The sequence below is a fragment of the Natrix helvetica genome (assembly GCF_964273705.1).
Source record: "Natrix helvetica genome assembly, chromosome: 8".
Taxonomy (NCBI): domain Eukaryota; kingdom Metazoa; phylum Chordata; class Lepidosauria; order Squamata; family Natricidae; genus Natrix; species Natrix helvetica.
In genome coordinates, this window is record NC_138559.1 from 10,690,048 (window position 1) to 10,708,847 (window position 18,800).

General features: G+C 41.3%; 1 protein-coding gene across 2 annotated transcripts in view; it reads left to right on the top strand.

Annotated features, from left to right (window-relative positions):
• Positions 1-1,147: 1,147 nt before the first annotated feature.
• The window catches only part of LOC309396029 (zinc metalloproteinase-disintegrin-like ohanin), a 60,910-nt gene continuing 43,257 nt past the window's right edge, over positions 1,148-18,800 (top strand). For both annotated transcript variants that reach the window (XM_081960749.1, XM_081960750.1), the window contains exons 1-4: positions 1,148-1,304; positions 9,425-9,537; positions 11,559-11,635; positions 15,111-15,189. In XM_081960749.1, coding sequence (XP_081816875.1) covers positions 1,253-1,304; positions 9,425-9,537; positions 11,559-11,635; positions 15,111-15,189 — 321 coding nt within the window. In that variant the 5' untranslated portion in view covers positions 1,148-1,252. The remainder of the gene's footprint in view (positions 1,305-9,424; positions 9,538-11,558; positions 11,636-15,110; positions 15,190-18,800) is intronic.

Here is an 18,800-nt window from a genome sequence, read left to right on the forward strand (position 1 = left end):
CTAAACAAAGAGAAGGTTGTTTTGCCTTTGTCCTCTTGGAATGAAGCTGCTGCTTCTACTGTGACTTCTCTTTCTCCCAAAATTGCCAAACAGAATAGTAAAAAGTAGATTTTCCTTTTCCCTAGCCAAAGATTTCTGCTTTACCTTTAACAGGAGGTTGGGTTCTTGCCCCCACTTTTTCACACTCCTCTTTATTTTGTCCTTGTAGATTCTATCCCAGGTGGAGACAAAAGGAGAGATTATAAAGGAAAAGTGGGGTCCCCTTAAGGCAATTGAAGTGATCCACTGTGCTCTGTGAGTCATCTCCTACTTCCCCTTCAAAAGCCCTTTGAGTGCATATTACTGCTGCCCAACGTTTGACCAATATATAAATCTCGTGTTTCAGAAAATGGAGGGGCTTGTGGAGGTGTTACACGAAGAGAATTACAAAAGGTTCCTGGGTTGTTGTTGTTTTTTTACAAACTGAAAAATCTATTATTGCATAAGGTTTTCTCCCCTATAGTGAAGGCAAGGGTCCTTTTGGTAGCTGCACTGGCATGGATTCAGCCTTTCCCCCATAACATCATTTTTCAGAGTCTACAAGCCAACTCATTGAGCTCCCTGATGATCAACTAGCCCTACATGCTAGCAACATTGAAAGAAGGTTAGATTGTTTCAAAAGTGTCCCTGACTCACAAAATACTACAAAAACCAACTCACTGCTAGTGTCCTCCTTGGAATTTAAAACTCCTTGCACAAGAGCGCCCAAATTTAATTATATATGCATGCCAGTCCGGGAGAGCTCTGCTGTGACTACTTAATCCCTTCCTTTTGCCTTGGATTGTTCAAAAAGTGCCTCTTACTCACAAAATACTACAAAAACCAACTCATTGCTGTCTTCTCATTGGCATTTAAAGCCCCTTGCCCAAGAATGCCCACATTTAGTCATATTAGCATGCCAGCCCAGGAGAGATCTGCTGTGACCACTTAATCTCCTCCTTTGGGCTTTTGCTTTGGGGGCTGTCTTGAAATTGTTCTTCCAGGTATCATTGTTGGAGTGACATGTGCTAAGCCAGCTGGAAACCTGCCCTCTAGTAGTACTTGTTGCAACTTTGAAGTTGTGCAACACCTTTAGCAAACACTTCCTCATGTAAGGGCATGAATAAAGCTGGAGCACTCATTACTCTCTTCTCACAGTCAAAAGGATAACTGCTCAGGTTGGCTGGAAAGCAGAAAGAGATCTCTTGTCTGCCAGCCAAATTCCGGATCCAAAATGATCCAAGCCCTCCTGGTTACAATATGCTTAACAATCGTTTCATTCCAAGGTAAGATGTTTTCTTCAGTTTCATTTTTTTTTAAGATTCTTACTGCTAAAAGACTATTGTACCTGTGAAGTTTCTATGGTTTTTCTTTTGATGATTAACAAGCACTTGTCCCAGACTAGCCAAAAGAATGCTCTCAAAGATCTCAATTGTGCTAAAATTACATTGAGGGTTTTGTTGTTGTTTTTGTATTTGCTTAAATGTTGTCATGCAGGAAACAGATCCTAAGAAAGAAAAATCCTAAGATCCTAAGAAACAAAGCACGTTCAAGTTAGAGGGAAAGTTTTCCAATTATGTGAGTGAAAATTAGGGTAGAAGACTGAAGAGGATAGAGAAACAGAGTTTGCGTGAAGAAAATTTCAGGAAGCAAAATATGAAAAGAAAGATAAATATTTTCCAGTTTTAATTTTCTTCCATTAGAGCTCCTGTAATTAAGCTTGCATACTATTCGGCTAAACAAAATCTAGTGTTATTGTTGTTATCTTCAGATAATCTTCAAACTGTACATAAACTAATGTGACACTACTTAGTACTTTTCTCAAAAAAAGATTTTCAGATGTATGCCAGCAGAGACAAGCAAATTTTATTTTCCAGTTAGCATAGATGAATATTCTTTAAAATCCATGTGAAGTGTGGCCTTAAATACTTTCCCTTTCAATATGAGACTTGGGCAGGGGGGGCGGATTGTTTACTATGGTAGAGAAAGCTGCATTCATCCAACATTCATAACTAATTTGGTGGAAGTCTGGGCAGGGGTATCACTAATGGGGTATATCAATTATAAACTTGGTTATATGAATTTGACGTTTAGTGTATCTACAAAGTCAGTCTGGTTGGTAAATTTAAATAGGGCTTGGTGTAGCATGCTGGGTTAAGTTGGTGGCATGAACCACTTTCAAGCCAGGATTTCGAGTGGGGTGCAGTATGGAGATCTACTTTGGTCGTGCTTGTTTTTGATCTGTGGTAAGCCTAGGGTGTGGGTAGTGCATTCATCCTGATTCCCTTGATCTCTCAGTAGCCTTTGATACTATCAGCCATGGCATCAAAGGTTGCTGAGGGAGTTGGGAGTGGGAGGCACCATTTGAAGAACACGGAGTGTTTCCGTCTTTGGTTTTTCATGGGATGGCACACTCCATTCAGAATTTATGAGCAGTCTGGGGTTTCTTCTGGATTCATAGCTCCTACTCCCAGAGCAGGTGGCAGCTGTGGCCAGGGAGGCCTTTGCACAATGCAAATTGGTGCACCAGTTTTGTCTATTCAGGGGCTGCAAGGCAGTGTGCTTGCATTCACTCATGTCTTAGTCACTTCCTGATTGGACAACTGCAAAACACACTTCATAGGGCACTACATAGTCCTTGAAGACTATCTGAACCTCCGAAATGGTATCTCTATCCTAATTTATTTGTTAGTTTGTTAATTATTTGTTAATTTGTTAATTTGTTAATTTGTTAATTTGTTAATTTGTTGATTTGTTGATTTGTTGATTTGTTGATTCGTTGATTCGTTGATTCGTTGATTCGTTGATTTTAGGAAATTTATATTGCCACCTATTCGCACATGGTGATTCAAAGCCGCTTACAATATAAAAACCTCATATATAAAACAATAAAAATAATAAAAGAGAATAATCATATAATAAATGAATAAAATAATATAATAACATAACCTCCTACCCCCCCACCCCCATCCCAGTGATAACACATCACACGATCCATTTAATGGGCTCCATCCCACTCTGCTTTCCCCAGGCCGATGGCATTATTCTTCCATTTGTGCTTCTTTCCTATTTAGGATAGTGTCTTTTTTTGTAAGTAGAGGAAGGGATGCGTTGCTTTGTGAAATCTGATGGGAATGAGAAAGCTGGACCAAATTTGCTGTGTAATATGCATGCTTGGATCTAACCAAACTGAATCAGCACTGTGGCATGGAAGGAGGTGACTTTATCTCTCTCCCATTTTTTTCTCCAATCCTTCTGTTTGCAATAGAGCAAGTGTGCTTAACTGTAACCGTAAATTCAAAGAGTTGCTAAATGAATGGTTCTAAGACAAGAATTACCTGTACTTAACATTCTGGGAAAATTGCAGCATTGTTTTTTTTTTGTTTTTTTTTTTTAAGAAGAGAAAGTTTATATTTACAAACCTTGCATCAGTGAGACTGACATATAAAAGGAGAAAAACAGGAAAGTTTCCTGGTTTTTTTTTTTTTAAAGGTTATTGAGCAACTTATATTAACAATACATCAATTAGGTGATTGTTCATAGAGCTTTTATGTGTTAAAGCATATTGGCCAAGCATAAAGGCCATCTGAAGATGGTATAGTCTAGGTCAGGGGTGTCCAAACTTGGCAACTTTAAGACTTGTGGACTTCAACTCCTAGAATTCCCCAGCCAGCTCTGCTGGCTGTGGAATTCTGGAAATTGAAGTCCACAAGTCTTAAAGTTGCCAAGTTTGGACACCCCTGGTCTAGGTTAAGTGTATGTTGAGAAGCAATTGCATTGAACACTTCCATGCGTTTGTGTGTTGTGGACCAAAAAACAATCAGATGCCATCAGTGCATGTCAGTCAACCTTGGTGGCTTTAAGATCTGTGGACTTCAATTCCCAGAACTTGAACTTCATCTCCAGAATTCTGGGAGCTGGAGTCCACATATCTTAAAGTTGCTAAGATTGAGAAACACTGGTCAATGTAGCCAAATTCAAAGGGAGAACAAACCATGGAAAAGGGGCAAATCTGTAGATTTGGAATAATTTCTGTCTTCAGGGTCCTATCTAGCAGCTACAAAAGCAGTAGCACTCATCAACAATTCAATAACCTGGAAGTGAGAAGGATATTTCCTTTCGCAAGCTCCTTACATGACCCTGACTGAAACAGCCATCACTCTGTTTGCCTCATAGGGGAAGTCTTGCGTTAGCTGGTGGCAAGTTTTGTTCTCCAAGTTCTGATGAATGATTTGCTTTTAGGTTGCCTTACCCAAACACCCATGCAGAAACTAGTTTGCATTTACTTACTGATATAAAATCAGCTGTAGTTAGTCAGGGAACACAAAGTAATTGTTTGGAAAGACCTGATTCCTTAAAAAAAAGCAACAATTGAAATTGGTTGATGGTTCACTTCTAGCAGATTGATTGCAGGACAATACTGACAGGTCCAGAAGCCTGCTCTGATATAGATAAACGGAACAGATCTCCTGATCTTCTAAGTTGTACTTCTAATTCATTTCTGTAGAACAGGGGTGTCAAACTTGATTTCACTGAAGGCCATATTAGGGTTGTGTTTGACCTTGGGGTGGGGTGGGGGGCATGGCCAGCTCAACATCATTTGTGTCAGTGGCTACTGTGGTGGCCGAGTGCTCTCCCAGCGAAAATGAGCTCCCAAGCTCCATTTTCGCCTGAGACAGCCTCCTGCAATCCTCTGTCAGTGAAAACAGAGCTTGGAAGGGCCCGCCTGTGGGCCCCCATGATCTCTGTTTTCACTGGCATCATGAGCCTGTTCTCTGTTTCCAGGGTGACCCCATGGGCCGGATCCAGCCCCCAGGCCTTGATTTTGACACCCCTGCAATAGAACATGGTATCTGGCAAATAATTTTTATAGATCAAATTGCTCCTGGAAATATCCATTGGGCCATTAGATACCTAAGAAACCCTATACCAGTGGTTCCCATCTTTCACAATTTAAAGATGAGTGGACTTCAGCTCCCAGAATTCTGAGAAATGGCTATGCTGGCTGTGGAATTTTGGGAGTTGAAGTCCACATATCTGGAAATTGCTAAGGAAATCCTACTGTGAATGGTCAGATAAACAGCCATTGCTCCCTTAGAGCAGGGCTGTCAAATTCCTGGCCCACAGGCCAGATGTGTCACAGGCTGGCCACACCCATGCCCAGTTTAGCAAAGGGGGGGGGGAAAGTCCCAATATGTCATGTGACGCTGCCATGACAACGTCAGCTTAACACCCCTGCCTTAGAGGTTCTTCTAATCAGAAGTTTCTAATTATACATTTTTGAGTTTAAATAGCAAACTGTCTACTTAAAAAGAAAGTTCCTAACCCAGACAAGTCAATGATTTCACCCAGGGAAGGAGACACTGTGTTATTTCAGGCCAAATCATTCTTTCTGTGAACCCCATTTGAAGTTAGCTCACTCGGTCTTCACGTCAATGAGTTTTTCTTATGAAAAGTTAAACAGGACTTCATGCAATCAAAGCATTCCAGAGTTAAGAATTTTGATTTCTACCACTCCTTCTAATGAGGTAACCTAATGGCTACTTGCCAGCAGAAAGAATAAAAGAGATTAAACTTTAAACTATATGCCTGTAGAGGTTTTAACCTTAAATTTAACGTTCAATTTAAATGCAATCCAGTTGGATTGCTCATATCAACTTTTTGGAGTACACACCAGGTAGGGTACCTAAAGATCAAATATGGCCCTTGGTGGGGGAGGGGAACATAGACCTCCATTATAGGGATTGTTAGACACCCTTAATCATCTTCTTCACCATGTTTTGAGGCTGTTTTGCTTGTTTATGTTCTTCTGAAAGGGTCTTACTAGAGATCATAGGTGGTATTCAGCAGGTTCTGACCAGTTTTGGAGAACTGGTAGCAGAAATTCTTAGTAGTTCGGAGAATCGGCAAATACCACCTCTGACTGGCCCCGCCCCTATCTATTATCTGCCTCCCAAGTCCCAGCTGATTGGAAAGAAATGGGGATTTTGCAGTATCCTTCCCCTGGAGTGTGGTGGGAATGGAGATTTTACCATCTCCTTCCCCTGCCATGCCCACCAAGCCATGCCAACCAAGCCACACCCACAGAATCAGTACTAAAATAATTTGAATCCAACCACTGCTAGAGATGATACCTTTGGCATCCTTTGAGTTGTTTCTACCATTCATAGCTTGTTGTGTAGGATCCATACTATGAATACATCATACAGCATATCCTGCTCTGTTGCTATCAAGCATTCCTATGTAATGACCTGTAATATGGATCTATTTACTCCCTAATTACTTTGCTATTATTCAAGCTCAAGTGGAAGTTGTCTGCACAGTTTTTTTAAACGCTCTGAATTGCTCACCGCTACTAATGTTTCATAGCTTCAGGCTGGCATCAGGGCTTAGGTGTTATAAATATACAGGTGGTTTTCAAAGAAGTAAGCAGAAGTAGGATCTTTTACCTGTAAGGCATGTTCCCTCATGACCTGTGTGAAAAGAACAACCTTTATGAAAAAGTCCTTGTTGAAGGGATGAGTCCAGATTAACATAGCTCTTCAGTCATATGTGTATTAATTTCAGAGGCCTTTTGGGAGGGATCAGATCTCTGACAAAAAGCCACTCGTCCTCTTTTTTGGCAGCCTGCTGTGTAAAGAGGAAGACAAGAAGGAAGAAGAATGTTAGAGAAGGAGAATGACTAATGTCCCTTCTTGCTTTTAGCTTTGTCCCTGTCTAATATTGGTACACTCACGTAGCCTTCAACAAATTGTGACACATGAGAACAACTGTTTTAAACTGAACGTAGGCTGCTTTAAATTTGATTGTAAAAAAAATTATAACAGAGTTATCAAGGTCTGGAATATCTTACCCAATTCTGTTGTTTCATCTATTACATTTCAGTTTTAATTCCAAATTAACTTCTGTGGACCTCATTCCATATTTAAGAAGTTCCTAAGGAGGTGTGCCTAAATGCACTAATAAGCCTATAATCCCTGTCACATTTTAGTTCTTTCATTTTTTTAGAATTTATCATTTTTGTTTTATGAAGATGATAGATGATTTAAGATAGATGATAGATGATAGATAAATTGATAGACTTATAGATCGACAGTATTTGTGGGAGAAAAGCCCCCAACAGAATGTGCCCACAAAATGTTGGCAATTCTCCACAACAGGTTATGACATGACACCCTGAGTTTTTGCAGATAACCAGTATGATACAGTAGATATGGGTTAGTCAAGGATTCAGGATAACCATGTTTAAGTCTGAGAGGGCAAGGTCCTGAGCATGCATATACTGTATGTATAGAATTACTCTGAATTAGAAACCAGGACATTTCATTTTTCTGCTCCGATACTCACTTCCTTTAGAATTAGGTTATTATCCCTAGTTGTAGAGAAATATTCTAGTCTTCATCCCACTCATCCCCTGACAAGAATTACAGGAGGGACTTTCGGGAATGGATGTGTCAGCTTACCTCAGGGCAGAAAAGAGGATTGCAGAAACGTTGAACCGAAACACTCTGAAGCACAAATGCTCATAAGAATTATCAATTATGTGCAAGTGATTCATAATTCCCTCTCTGACCGATTCAGCCTTGACTTTGTGTTGTTGATAACTATGCTTACTATACCACAGCCCAACCCTCACCCACCCTTCGAGACTCAGTCTATTTACTTTTAAAGCTGAAGGCGGGGAGTTTTCTAGTTTCTGGTTGAAGAATCCTTTGTTCAGTAGCCTCAGGCCCTGAGAGCATCTGCATTTTACTTAGAACAGGGATGGTGATGATGAATGAATGAAAGAAAGAAAGCTGATTGCGTGTTTATTTCTTTTAGTGTTACAGTATTTTATTAGCTACCCAATATTATTGCAGTAATTCAAATACAAAGCAATTAAAATAATGCTAGCCCTGTCAGGTACTCTACGTAACAAGCACAACAATGAATATTAGTTCTCTGTAAAGGTATATTAACAGCATCTTGCAAGGCTGAAATTATTTCTTCCCTCTGTGCTTTTACTCTCCAGAAATCCCACAATCCCTTCCGAAATGCTTCCCACATTCTCCTTCCTTTTGCAGGCTGAGATACCTTTTACAAGCTGACCTCTTTGTGGCTCTTCCTCCTGTCTCCCAAGTCATTCCCACATAACATAAGAAGTCAGGATACTCCACTGATTCAGATGGTTGCCCAAACACAATGAAGAATTAGAAGCTCACTGGAGTAGCTCTGTTGTTTTTTTTTTTTAAAAAAGCAAGGACAGGTGGGATTCCCCTTACCAAGGAGGCAGGTTCCAAAATGAGAAAAGTAATTGGTAGAGAACAATACAGTAAAGAAGGAAGGGGTGTGGAATTGCTGATTTTTCGGTGCTCTAAGCAGGAGATAATAGTAATGTTTCTTGCCCCGGGGTGGGGGGAGCAATCAAACCCCTCCCATGTTTCTAGGAGCATCAGGTACAAAAAGGCAGGTACATAAAAGTATGAGGAAGATGTAAACCTCTGCCTAGGTCAGTGATGGCGAACCTTTTCGGCGCCGAGCTGCCCAAACCAGAATGCAAGCACATGAGCGCTGGAGTGCTGGAAAGCCGAAGACCAGCTGGCTGGCATGCATGCTCTTGCTGGCCAGCTGGTCTTCAAATTTCCAGCATGCAGCTGATCTTCATGCATGCTGGAGCACCGGATACCCAAAGGCCAGTTGGCCAATGCACACATGCCTGGTTTTTGGCCATTTTGGGGGGCATTTTCAGGTCATTTTTCACCACTCCGGCACTCGTGAAGACCAGCTGGTGATGGTGCCTGTGCCCACAGAGAGGGGTCTGCGTGCCACCTCTGGCACACATGCCATAGATTTGCCATCATAGGCCTAGGGCTATCTTTGGAAGATGTCCATCAGTCTCAGAAGATTCATTTCCATGGCCAAATGCTTAGTCTTCAGTCACTCTCTACCTTAAGAAATCTCTTTCCCCTCTCTCTTTCCCTCTCTCCCTCTCCCTTTTGCATGGAAGAAGATGATAAAGACTGTCTCACTTCTGTAGGTGTTTGGATATTAAGTCCCCCCCTCCCTACTGGGTGGCTATTCATATTTTACTTTATTGTTTTGTTTTCATTTGCAATTACAATTATTATTGTCCTTTTTTGTAATGTGTATTGGGCTACTTTGATGTTTACAATGTTATGGAAAGACTGGATTAAAAAAAGTAAAGAAATAAATAACCTGAATATCTACTGTAGGAGAAACAATTCTGAATTGAACCAGCTTCTGGTAATTACATGGTGATCGTTATGTAGTTTGCTTGGCTGCAGAATGGAAGTGGTTTTCTGCTATTTTCATTCTTCATGGGTAACTGAATAACAAATTGTGTTGCAGATGTGAAAACGGTAGAATAACATACCAACGTGAACCTTTTTATCTTTTCTTTGTGAAGCGAGCTCTGCAAAGGATTCCTGGAAGGTTAAAGATTATGAAGTAGTGTATCCACAAAAAGTCCATGCATTGCACAAAAGAGACGTGGGAGAAGCTCAGAAACTTGACCAAAAAGTAAGAAAAAGATTTGCTTTTCATCAACTTGTTTACTGATGAATCTGACCATAAGTTTTATTCAAGATTCATGTGAATCAGAGTTAGAGCTACACTTCTTTCAAAATTTTGCAAAGGCAAAGTCTAAATGGTTTTTATTATTCACTAGCTGATAATCCGGCACTGACCAGGTATTTATTTATCCAAACCGTCCTTCCATGAACATCATTACAATTTCTAATGTTGGATTTTCCCCCTTACCAGAGGGAGCCCCCTTGTGGAGTACTGTGAAGCCATTACCATGGCAACTCCACTGCGCTGTACAGTAGAAGCCATTTTATGGCAGTAGAGTAGAAACCATTTTAAGGCGCAACAGGCTGTATCTTAACAGAACACACATCCTGAGGGGTGTTATGGGTGTCTTACCCCCACACTATTTGTTTCCAGAGAGTAAGTCATCTCTGTACCAAGTTTGGTTGAAATTGTTCGAGGTGTTGATGGAAGGGAGGTTATAATTTGGAACCTATCACCTGCTTCATTTTTTAGATTGGATCTGGCTTGCCTAGGATCCTCGTCCAGCCCTTAGAGACCTTTGAATAATACTTTGAATAATATTTGTATAGATGGATTTTCATAAACAGCTGCAAGTAAAGAATGATTTCCTCTTTTCAGCTAGACATATCATAAACCTCATAAAACTGTAAACTTCCAAAGGGGTGTTTCACTTTGATTTAAAAAAACCGGTCAAGTTGCAGAAATCTGAGAAAAGTCATTGCGCACTTATACCAAGATTTGCAATTGACACTGTTTGAGTGAAACTTACACGGCCCTAATATTTTATGGGGGCGAAAAATCCTACTGTGCAGGATTATTTAGTCTGGCTAATTACTCTGTTATCAGCCAAAAGAACATTTAATGCCATTTTGCTGCCATCTAGATTTTCCATCTGCTAATCTGGATTTATGCACTGCAATCTATGCAATTGCTTGGGTAATTACTGATTTATTATTAATCTGTAATAATATTAATCTATATATATGGCTGCCCAATTCAACACAATTTTAGGAGACCAAGGGTGGGTTCTGGCTGATGATACTGCCGGTTCACTCAGGGACTGGCTGTGCAATGTGCATGCTTTGTGGGTGTGCATGCTTTAGGCACACTATACGAACATGCACAGTAGTAAAAAATGCCTCTGCGCATGCGCAGAAGCAAAAAAAAAGATGACGCCACCTATGGTGCCACGAGAGAACTGGCTCAGGGGTATGGCAGGCCAAGTTACTACCTACTTTGTCACTGCGTTATTTGGGTTTGTCTACTTGAGCCTCTATTCTGAGTTATACTGTAGAAATGTTTTTCTTATCTGACAATGATTTACTGCGCATGTTTCATAATACGTCACACATTCTTGTACTTTCCTTCTGATCTTCCGTTTGCCTACCGGAGGAGGTGGGCAACAATTGCTCTTGCAAAAATGTAGCTAGTAAGATTTATTTTTATTTTCATATTAAAGTTTGTTTTCATTAGAACATGTTCTCGGGTTTTATTTTTGCTTATTCAGAGATATGCTTCTTGGAAGGGCTGTGATCTGCACCTCGTTAATCGAAGGTGTGTGGGGGGGGAAACTTCCCCTCCTTCACATACTTGGCCGAACTGGCAAGAACCCACCTACCTCTGGAGGAGACTTCCCAGAATGCATCACTTTGAAATATAAAAGTTGTATTTGTAGATGAAAATGGCATAGTGAGGTGAAGACCAAGAACTGGATGCAAGTCCATCCTCAGCCATAGAAAAGCTCATGGGAGAACTTTTGAGTAAGTCACTCTGTCACAATCCAACCTCATTCATCCAGAGGTTGAAATGGAGAAGAAAACCTTGAACCTCTGGAGAAAGTTTAATTTAAGAATCTAATAAATGAATTGGCTGTAGCTTTCCGTTTGGTACAGGTGTTGAGTTGTTAAGAATGTACACATTTTGTTTCCCTATTTTTAAAAGAATAATCCACTGTTACTTCTCTCACTACTGAACTCTTTGCATTTCAGACTAAATATGACGATACCATGCAATATGAATTTAAAATGAATGGAGAGCCAGTGGTCCTTCACCTAGAAAAAAATAAGTAAGTTAATTCAGAAGTTCTTTTAACTTTGCTAAGATGGCGTGAAAAATATATATTCTTGGACACAATCCAAGAGGAATTAAATTGCATTGCTTTGTTTGGGAAATTAAAAATAAATTAAATTAGTTAATTGAATTAAATTAAATATAATTACTGTAAAGGAGAAGGGGATATAGAGTTAGTGAACATGTTAATTATGTCTTACCCCAGAATTGAGATTTTCTTTTTTCCTGCTTTCTATGGTAGACCGTTGAACCATAACAATTCTAGATAAAGCTTAACTACTGAAGTAAATGAACTTTTGCATGATATTCTAATTTTCCGAGTTTCACCTGTACTCAAGGCTCATAAACTTCAGTCCCTTGATTACCTAGGTTAGTTATGAAATATTAGAGATATGATTGGTAACACATTGATGCTGCTCTACAGACACCCCACCCCCAGCAATCTGTATAACTTTTCCTAAGAGCCTTACATAGCAATAGCACTTAGCCTTATATACCACTTCACAGTGTTTTAAAGGCCTCTCTAAGCGATTTGCAGAGTCACCCTCTTGCCCCCAACAATCTGGGTCCTCAGTTTCTCGACCTCGGAAGGATGGAAGGCTGAGTCAACCTTGAGCCAGTGAGAAATGAACTGCCCAACTGTAGCCAGCAGCCAGCAGAAGTAGCCTGCAGTTCTGCACTCTAACTACTGCGCCAGCATGGCTCGTAGCTGCTCAATTTACACCAGAGTTTACAGGTTGAAGCATGAAAGGCATGAAATCTCATGTCCTATTAAGGGGGCATGAAAGGGGACATGACCTAAACAAGCCCAGATTCCAACATATCATGTTAGTGTTTGTTTGGGGGTTGGGGTTTGCTTGTTTTTTTGGTTCATTCCTTTCAGTGTTCTCCATTTGAACTGTAAATTAAGATACCAATAAAGATAATAATAGGTGGATTTGCCACCTGGATTATATCTGCATAATAACTAACCAGTGGAACAGGTTTTGCGTCTTTCACTGACTTGTCTAGCCAGGCCACTGCGTTTTTATTGGCAGCTTTGTTTCAGTAGGGGGAATAGACACGGACTGAAATTATTTCTCCCTTGTAAATAAACTTCTACTAGTAGTAATAAAAATAGGTGCATTATTTTTATTGCCTCAAATCCAGTAAACGCCACATCAAAGTTGAAATTAGTATAGCAGCCACTGCAGGGTAGACATAGGAGCAATTGTTTAGAATTGAATCTCTGCAGCTCTGATGTAATTTAATATGAACATTAAGGCCCAGATACATACGGAATGCTTTGAGAATGACTTCCTGCTTTTGATTTTAGAATATATTTTTCTATCCATCCTGCTATATGGGCCTGTCTAGATGTATATTGATCTAATTATTAGGGATGAACTGTAAAGAAACTGCCGCATGGGTGTGTTATTTTATCTTATACTGTTGAGCTGTTTTGTGTTAAATTAGATGGTGTGTGTTTTAGAAATTATCATGTCATGCTTTCCTATTGTCTAAATCAGTGGTGGATTGCGTGCTTGCAACCCACCACTGTTTTAGACAATAGGAAAGCGTAACATGATACCGCTATACACCCTGGTATTGGTGAACTGGAGCATGCTTGGAGCACTGGGTACCGTTCTGGTATGATGCTCCGGAGGACCCACCCACCCGCCGGTGCTCCTTACCTGTCTTTAAAGCCTTCTGCACTTCCGCACAGGCGCATGGCACATACAGTGCTTCCACGATGCTCCGCCGAGCAGCTGGAGCATCGTGGAGGTTTGCGGAGGCGTCGCTGGAAGGTAAGAGGCATGCGTGGGCACAGCGCATGTTCATGTGGAGGACGCCAGGCCCTGTTGAAACCCTACCAGTTGCAACGGGATCTGGAACCCACCACTGGTCTAAATGTGAAGTCTGGGTAGAACTTCATGGGTAGCATCTGGATCAAGGGTATCAAATTTGATTTCGTTGAGGGCCACATCAGGGTGGTGTTTGACCTCAGGGGATTAGGCTGTGTGGCCGGGGTGGACGTGGCCAGCTCAATGTCATTTGTGTCAGAGGTATCTGTGGTGACCCAGGTGGGGCTATGGGATCCTCCTGCCCCCTCCCCCTTGCCAGAAAAAAAAACGGAGCTTGGGAGAGCCGTGATGACCTCCTGAAGCTCTTTGCCAGTGAAAACAGTCCTCAGGAAGGCAGCCTGGTCTAAGGCTATGGGCCTGGTCTAAGCACCCCACAGGTTGGATCTGGCCAGTGGCCTTGAATTTGACAGCCTTGATCTGGATGACCTTGTTTGGGCTTGGAGCAAAACAGGGCTAAAGCAGGGATGGGTTCCTGCCAGCATTTCTGCCTGTTCAGTGAGCCTGCAATTTTGCACACGTGCTTGCTTGGATCATGCATGCACCATACGTGCACTCTACACATGTGCAGTTGCCTACAAAGAGATCTGCCATCCTAACCGGGGAACCAGTTCGGAGGCATGGCAAGCCTGGGTCACTGATGGTTCCAGTGACCCAACCCGGAAAATTACTACCATTTTGGCAGAACCAGTCCAAACTGGTAGGAACCCACCTCTGGGATAAAGATAGGAGACCAGTAAGAAATGCCAGGTGCATATTAGAAAAATGGAAGGCAATGCCAAGAAAAGAGCATGAGTATGTCTGCATAACCAGCAGGAGGAGAAAGTAACTCCATTGTGTTGATTTAGATCAGGGGTGTCAAACTCAAGGCCCGGGGGCCAGATCCGGGCCTGCAGGGTGCTTAGATCTGGCCTGTGGGGCCACCCTGGAAACAGTGAAGGACTGGCCCGTGGTGCCTCTGACGGTGAAAACCAAGCTTGGGAGGGCTGCCTGTGGCCCTTCCGGGCTCCATTTTCCCTGGCAGAGGGTTGCCGGAGGCCATCGCAGCCCGAAATTGAGTTCAGGAGCCCGTTTTTGCTGGCAGAACGTTCTGCTGGTGGAACCAAAGGTACCCATGATACGAGGGATGTCAAGCTGTCCATACCAGTGGTGGGTTGCAGGCGGGACGCCCCAGTACAGGCGTACCAGTGCCTGCTGGGAGCACCGGGTACAGTTCCAGTACGGTGCTTGGAGGACCTGCCCATCCGCTTCATGAGCCCCTTTACTCTGGAACAATAGGAGCTAAATTGCTCTCCTTTGCAGACCTAGCAGCTTCTTTGGATTGTCGCATTGACCAGAAAAATCAAAGAAGAGGCAGTACACAATGTCTTATCCTGGTCAATCATGCCCCCTCTGAGTCCCGATGTAAAATAATTGCACAATTTTCTTGGTGCAAAGCTCCTTGCTAAGGAGAATCTAGTATGGGCTTCACTCGTCTTAAATAGCCATCCTGATGAGATTGAAATACCTGCTCCTTCCCTTTGATACGAAACAATACCCTTAAAATGCCAGTATACAGTAGTTGTAGACTTATTATGCAATTATCTATGTTCCCAAGACTAAATAATGTCTTCTTTGTATTCTTTCTAGGGACCTTTTTTCCAAAGATTACACCGAGACTCATTATTCCCCAGATGGCAGAGAAATTACAACAAGCCCTTCAGTTGAGGTAATATTCAGAGCATCATACTTTTATGAAATAAATTGAAAATATTTGTGCACAATAGCCAAAATATGCATAGACCAGACCAGGCTATTAAAAGAAGAAGGGCTATATATGCATGAAGTGTCTTATATTGAGAATGTTCTGTGTAAGGATTTGTGGGTTTTTTAAAAACCCTGTTGGTTCTACTTATTGAATTAATAGAGCAATATCGTAATCAATCAGTTGTTTCCTCCTGATTAAAAGCAAACATTTTGGGGACTGAGCTCCACAAACAGGTTTATTTTTTAAAAAAAATCATGTTTATAGGATCCACTTTGCTTTTGAATCTTTTGCTTTTGAATCCTTTGCTTTTGAATCCCAATTACGTTGATACAAAGGGATATGGTGGCTCAGTGGCTAAGACACTCAGCTTGTTGATCAGAAAGGTTGGCAGTTCAGTGGTTCGAATCTCTAGCGCCGTGCAACGGAGTGAGCTCCCGTTACTTGTCCCAGCTTCTGCCAACCTAGCAGTTAGAAATCATGTAAAAATGCAAGTAGAAAAATAGGGACCACCTTTGGTGGGAAGGTAACAGCATTCTGTGCACCTTTGGTGTTTAGTCATGCCGGCCACATGACCACGGAGACATCTTCGGACAGTGCTGGCTCTTCAGCTTTGAAACAGAGATGAGCACCGCCCCCTAGAGCAAGAACTACTAGCACATTTGTACAAGGGGAACCTTGATAAATGCAAAAAAACCCACATTTGTTTAGAACACCAAAAGTAAGAGGAATTCACTTTGCTTCTATAGAATATAGAAACCCACACTAAAATGGGCCAGAACCAGTTACAATATCACAGCACTAACATGCTTTCTTGACTCTCTCCTCCCAAATTCATCTTTTGTCTCCAAAGTTTGTCTACTCCTGAATTAACATCTTCAAAGGTCATACAAACTGTTCTTACTTAATGTGTAAAAGAAATCTGCTTTGATAATTTGATGTCTACATGGGTCCTGCTGGCAGAAGATGCTAGGAATCAAAATTCAACACCAGTTGGAGTCTTCCAAGTTATATAGGAATCTTTAGTATAGTGTTAGCATTGTGTATTTGTGTCTCTGGTGTGTTTCTCAAAGCTTCCATTGTGTGGGTTCAAGTAAATAGCCATGCAATTGATATCATAGGTAAATATGGTTCCCCTCCCCCTACATTATGATAAGATTTCAGAACATAGGACAATGAGCAAGACTTAAAATTTATTCAGCAAATCCTGTGGTGCAGGAGTAGATTTGACTTCCAAGAATACCAGGTTGGTGGAGAAAAGTTCTTGTAACTTGAAAGCCACATTTTATATTCCTTTGTTGATTGTCTGCCCAAAGGTTCTTAGCTTTTTTCATCCACGGAGTTCCTCCTGCAGTGATATTCTGTACTTCCAAATAACCAAGAGTTATTATTTGCAAAATACATTTGTTTGAAATTCAATGTCTTTTGGCATTTGTGTACTGCATGTGATTATTTCTCTCTGTTATAGACATTCACTTCCTTATATTCAGAACAGTTCAAAGTCAATTCTGTTCTAGGACCAGCAATTGCAGGTTATATCTCATTTACAATCAGTACAGGTTTTGGTACACCTTAATTTCAATCTCCGTGGGAGGACATTTGATCAATTTTGGGGACTGGGTGGCTTTGTGCTTGCTGATAGATCTCATTTTTAGAGATTTATCACAGGGACACAGGTGTTGCTGTCTGTATTCCAAGACAAACAAGTGATTCTCCACCCCCCACTCCCGCAACACACACACACACACACACACACACATCTCAATGTTACTAAACAATTAAAGAGATGTGTTGGACTTCAGTTCCCAGAATTCCCTAGGCGGCATTGCCTCAAGCATTCTTTGAGATTTTCTGCAGAAAAAGTCATGAAGTTAGAATACAAATGATGACTATGTTAATTAAAACAACTTGAGGAAGTCATTGCTTTGCATGCAATTCCAGATTATTTCCTTTGACCCGTGACAAATTTAATTTAAATTAAAAAGACAACAAAACTATAGCGGGTTTCTGTTTCTTTTTTAAGGTTCTGTCTGAAGGAGCTCTTCCCCTTTTCGGCATGCTCACGGAATTTTCTATTTTTATCCCTTCTTCCTGATGATATCTGCTTCACACCAGACACTTCTCTTAAATGCTTCTTGAGAACTTTTTAAGGAAATGGCAAAAGCCAGTTAAATCTCACAAGACTTGTGCTTATGCAGCAAAATGTGAATAAAAAATGCTGCAACATAAGCTAAACAAAAACCTGATTTAATTTAGAATGAGCAAATAGATATTTGTAGCCCTAAGTACTGCATGGATTAAGCTGGATAAGGAGTTTATTTTTTAAAAAAATCTTATTTAAATTATGTATAAGATAAAGGTGAAGAATTCCCTGTATGTTTTACTCCAGTAGCTGTAGCCAACTTTACAGGGTGTGCTTATATCTGTTTCTTTAAGCCATTGAGACTGTCTGAAGATGAGACTTCATGCCACAGCACAAAGCACACAGCAAAACACACATTGCAGGTGCCTTTCCACCAAAATAGTACCTATTTGTCTACTCACATTTGCCTGCTGTCAAACTGCTAGGTGAGCAGGAGCTGAGGCAAGTGACAGGAGCTCAGCACTTGGGTCTCGAACGTGGGCTGTTGTTTTCCAGCTACCATACCCAGCATCTTAACTGCTAAGACATCACACCAGATTGTGCTGCATCAATTCAACTATGCTGGGAGAAGAGCCGTGGTGGTGCAGGGATTAGCTGACAGTCATTTACTTGTAAGATAAGGGAAGTTAGATCCGCCACAATCCAAAATGACGTACAATTGAACAGCAGATGTTAGAGAGAGAGCCTGCTGGTTAAGGGTTAGTCCAGTTCCACCTGAGGGCTTTCTAAAAGCATTTGTTTTTCTATAGCTGATAGCACATTGCCCCTATTCAGAAAAACTCTTCCCTTTTCTTCACACGGTAAACTCTAGTGAGTATCTGCTTTGACTCTTGCAAAATATTGGAAGAGACAATGGTTTTGTATTTGTTGTTGTTGTTAATTGCGAAGTCACGTCTGACCCATCACAACCCCATGGACAATGTTCCTCCAGGCCTTCCTGTCAGTGGTGTAATTCAAATTTTTTTACTACTGGTTCTGTGGGCCTGGTGTAGCTTGGTGGGCATGGCTTGGTGGGCATGGCAGGGGAAGGATACTGCAAAATCTCCATTCCCACCACACTCTGTGACCAGCCAGAGGTGGCATTTGCCGGTTTTTCAAACTACTCAAAATTTCCACTACTGGTTCGCCGAAACTACTCAAAATTTCCACTACCAGTTTTCTAGAACCTGTCAAAACCTGCTGGAATTCACCCCTGCTTCCTGTCCTCTACCATCCTCTGGAGTCCATTTAAGCTCACGCCTGCTGCTTCGATGACTCCATCCAGCCACCTCATTCTCTGTCATCCCCTTCTTCTTTTGTCCTCAATCCATCCCAGCATTAGGCTCTTCTCCAATGAGTCCTTCCTTCTCATTAGGTGGCCAAAGTATTTGAGTTTCCTCTTCAGAATCTAGCCTTCTAAAGAGCAGTCAGGGTTGATTTCCTCTAGGACTGA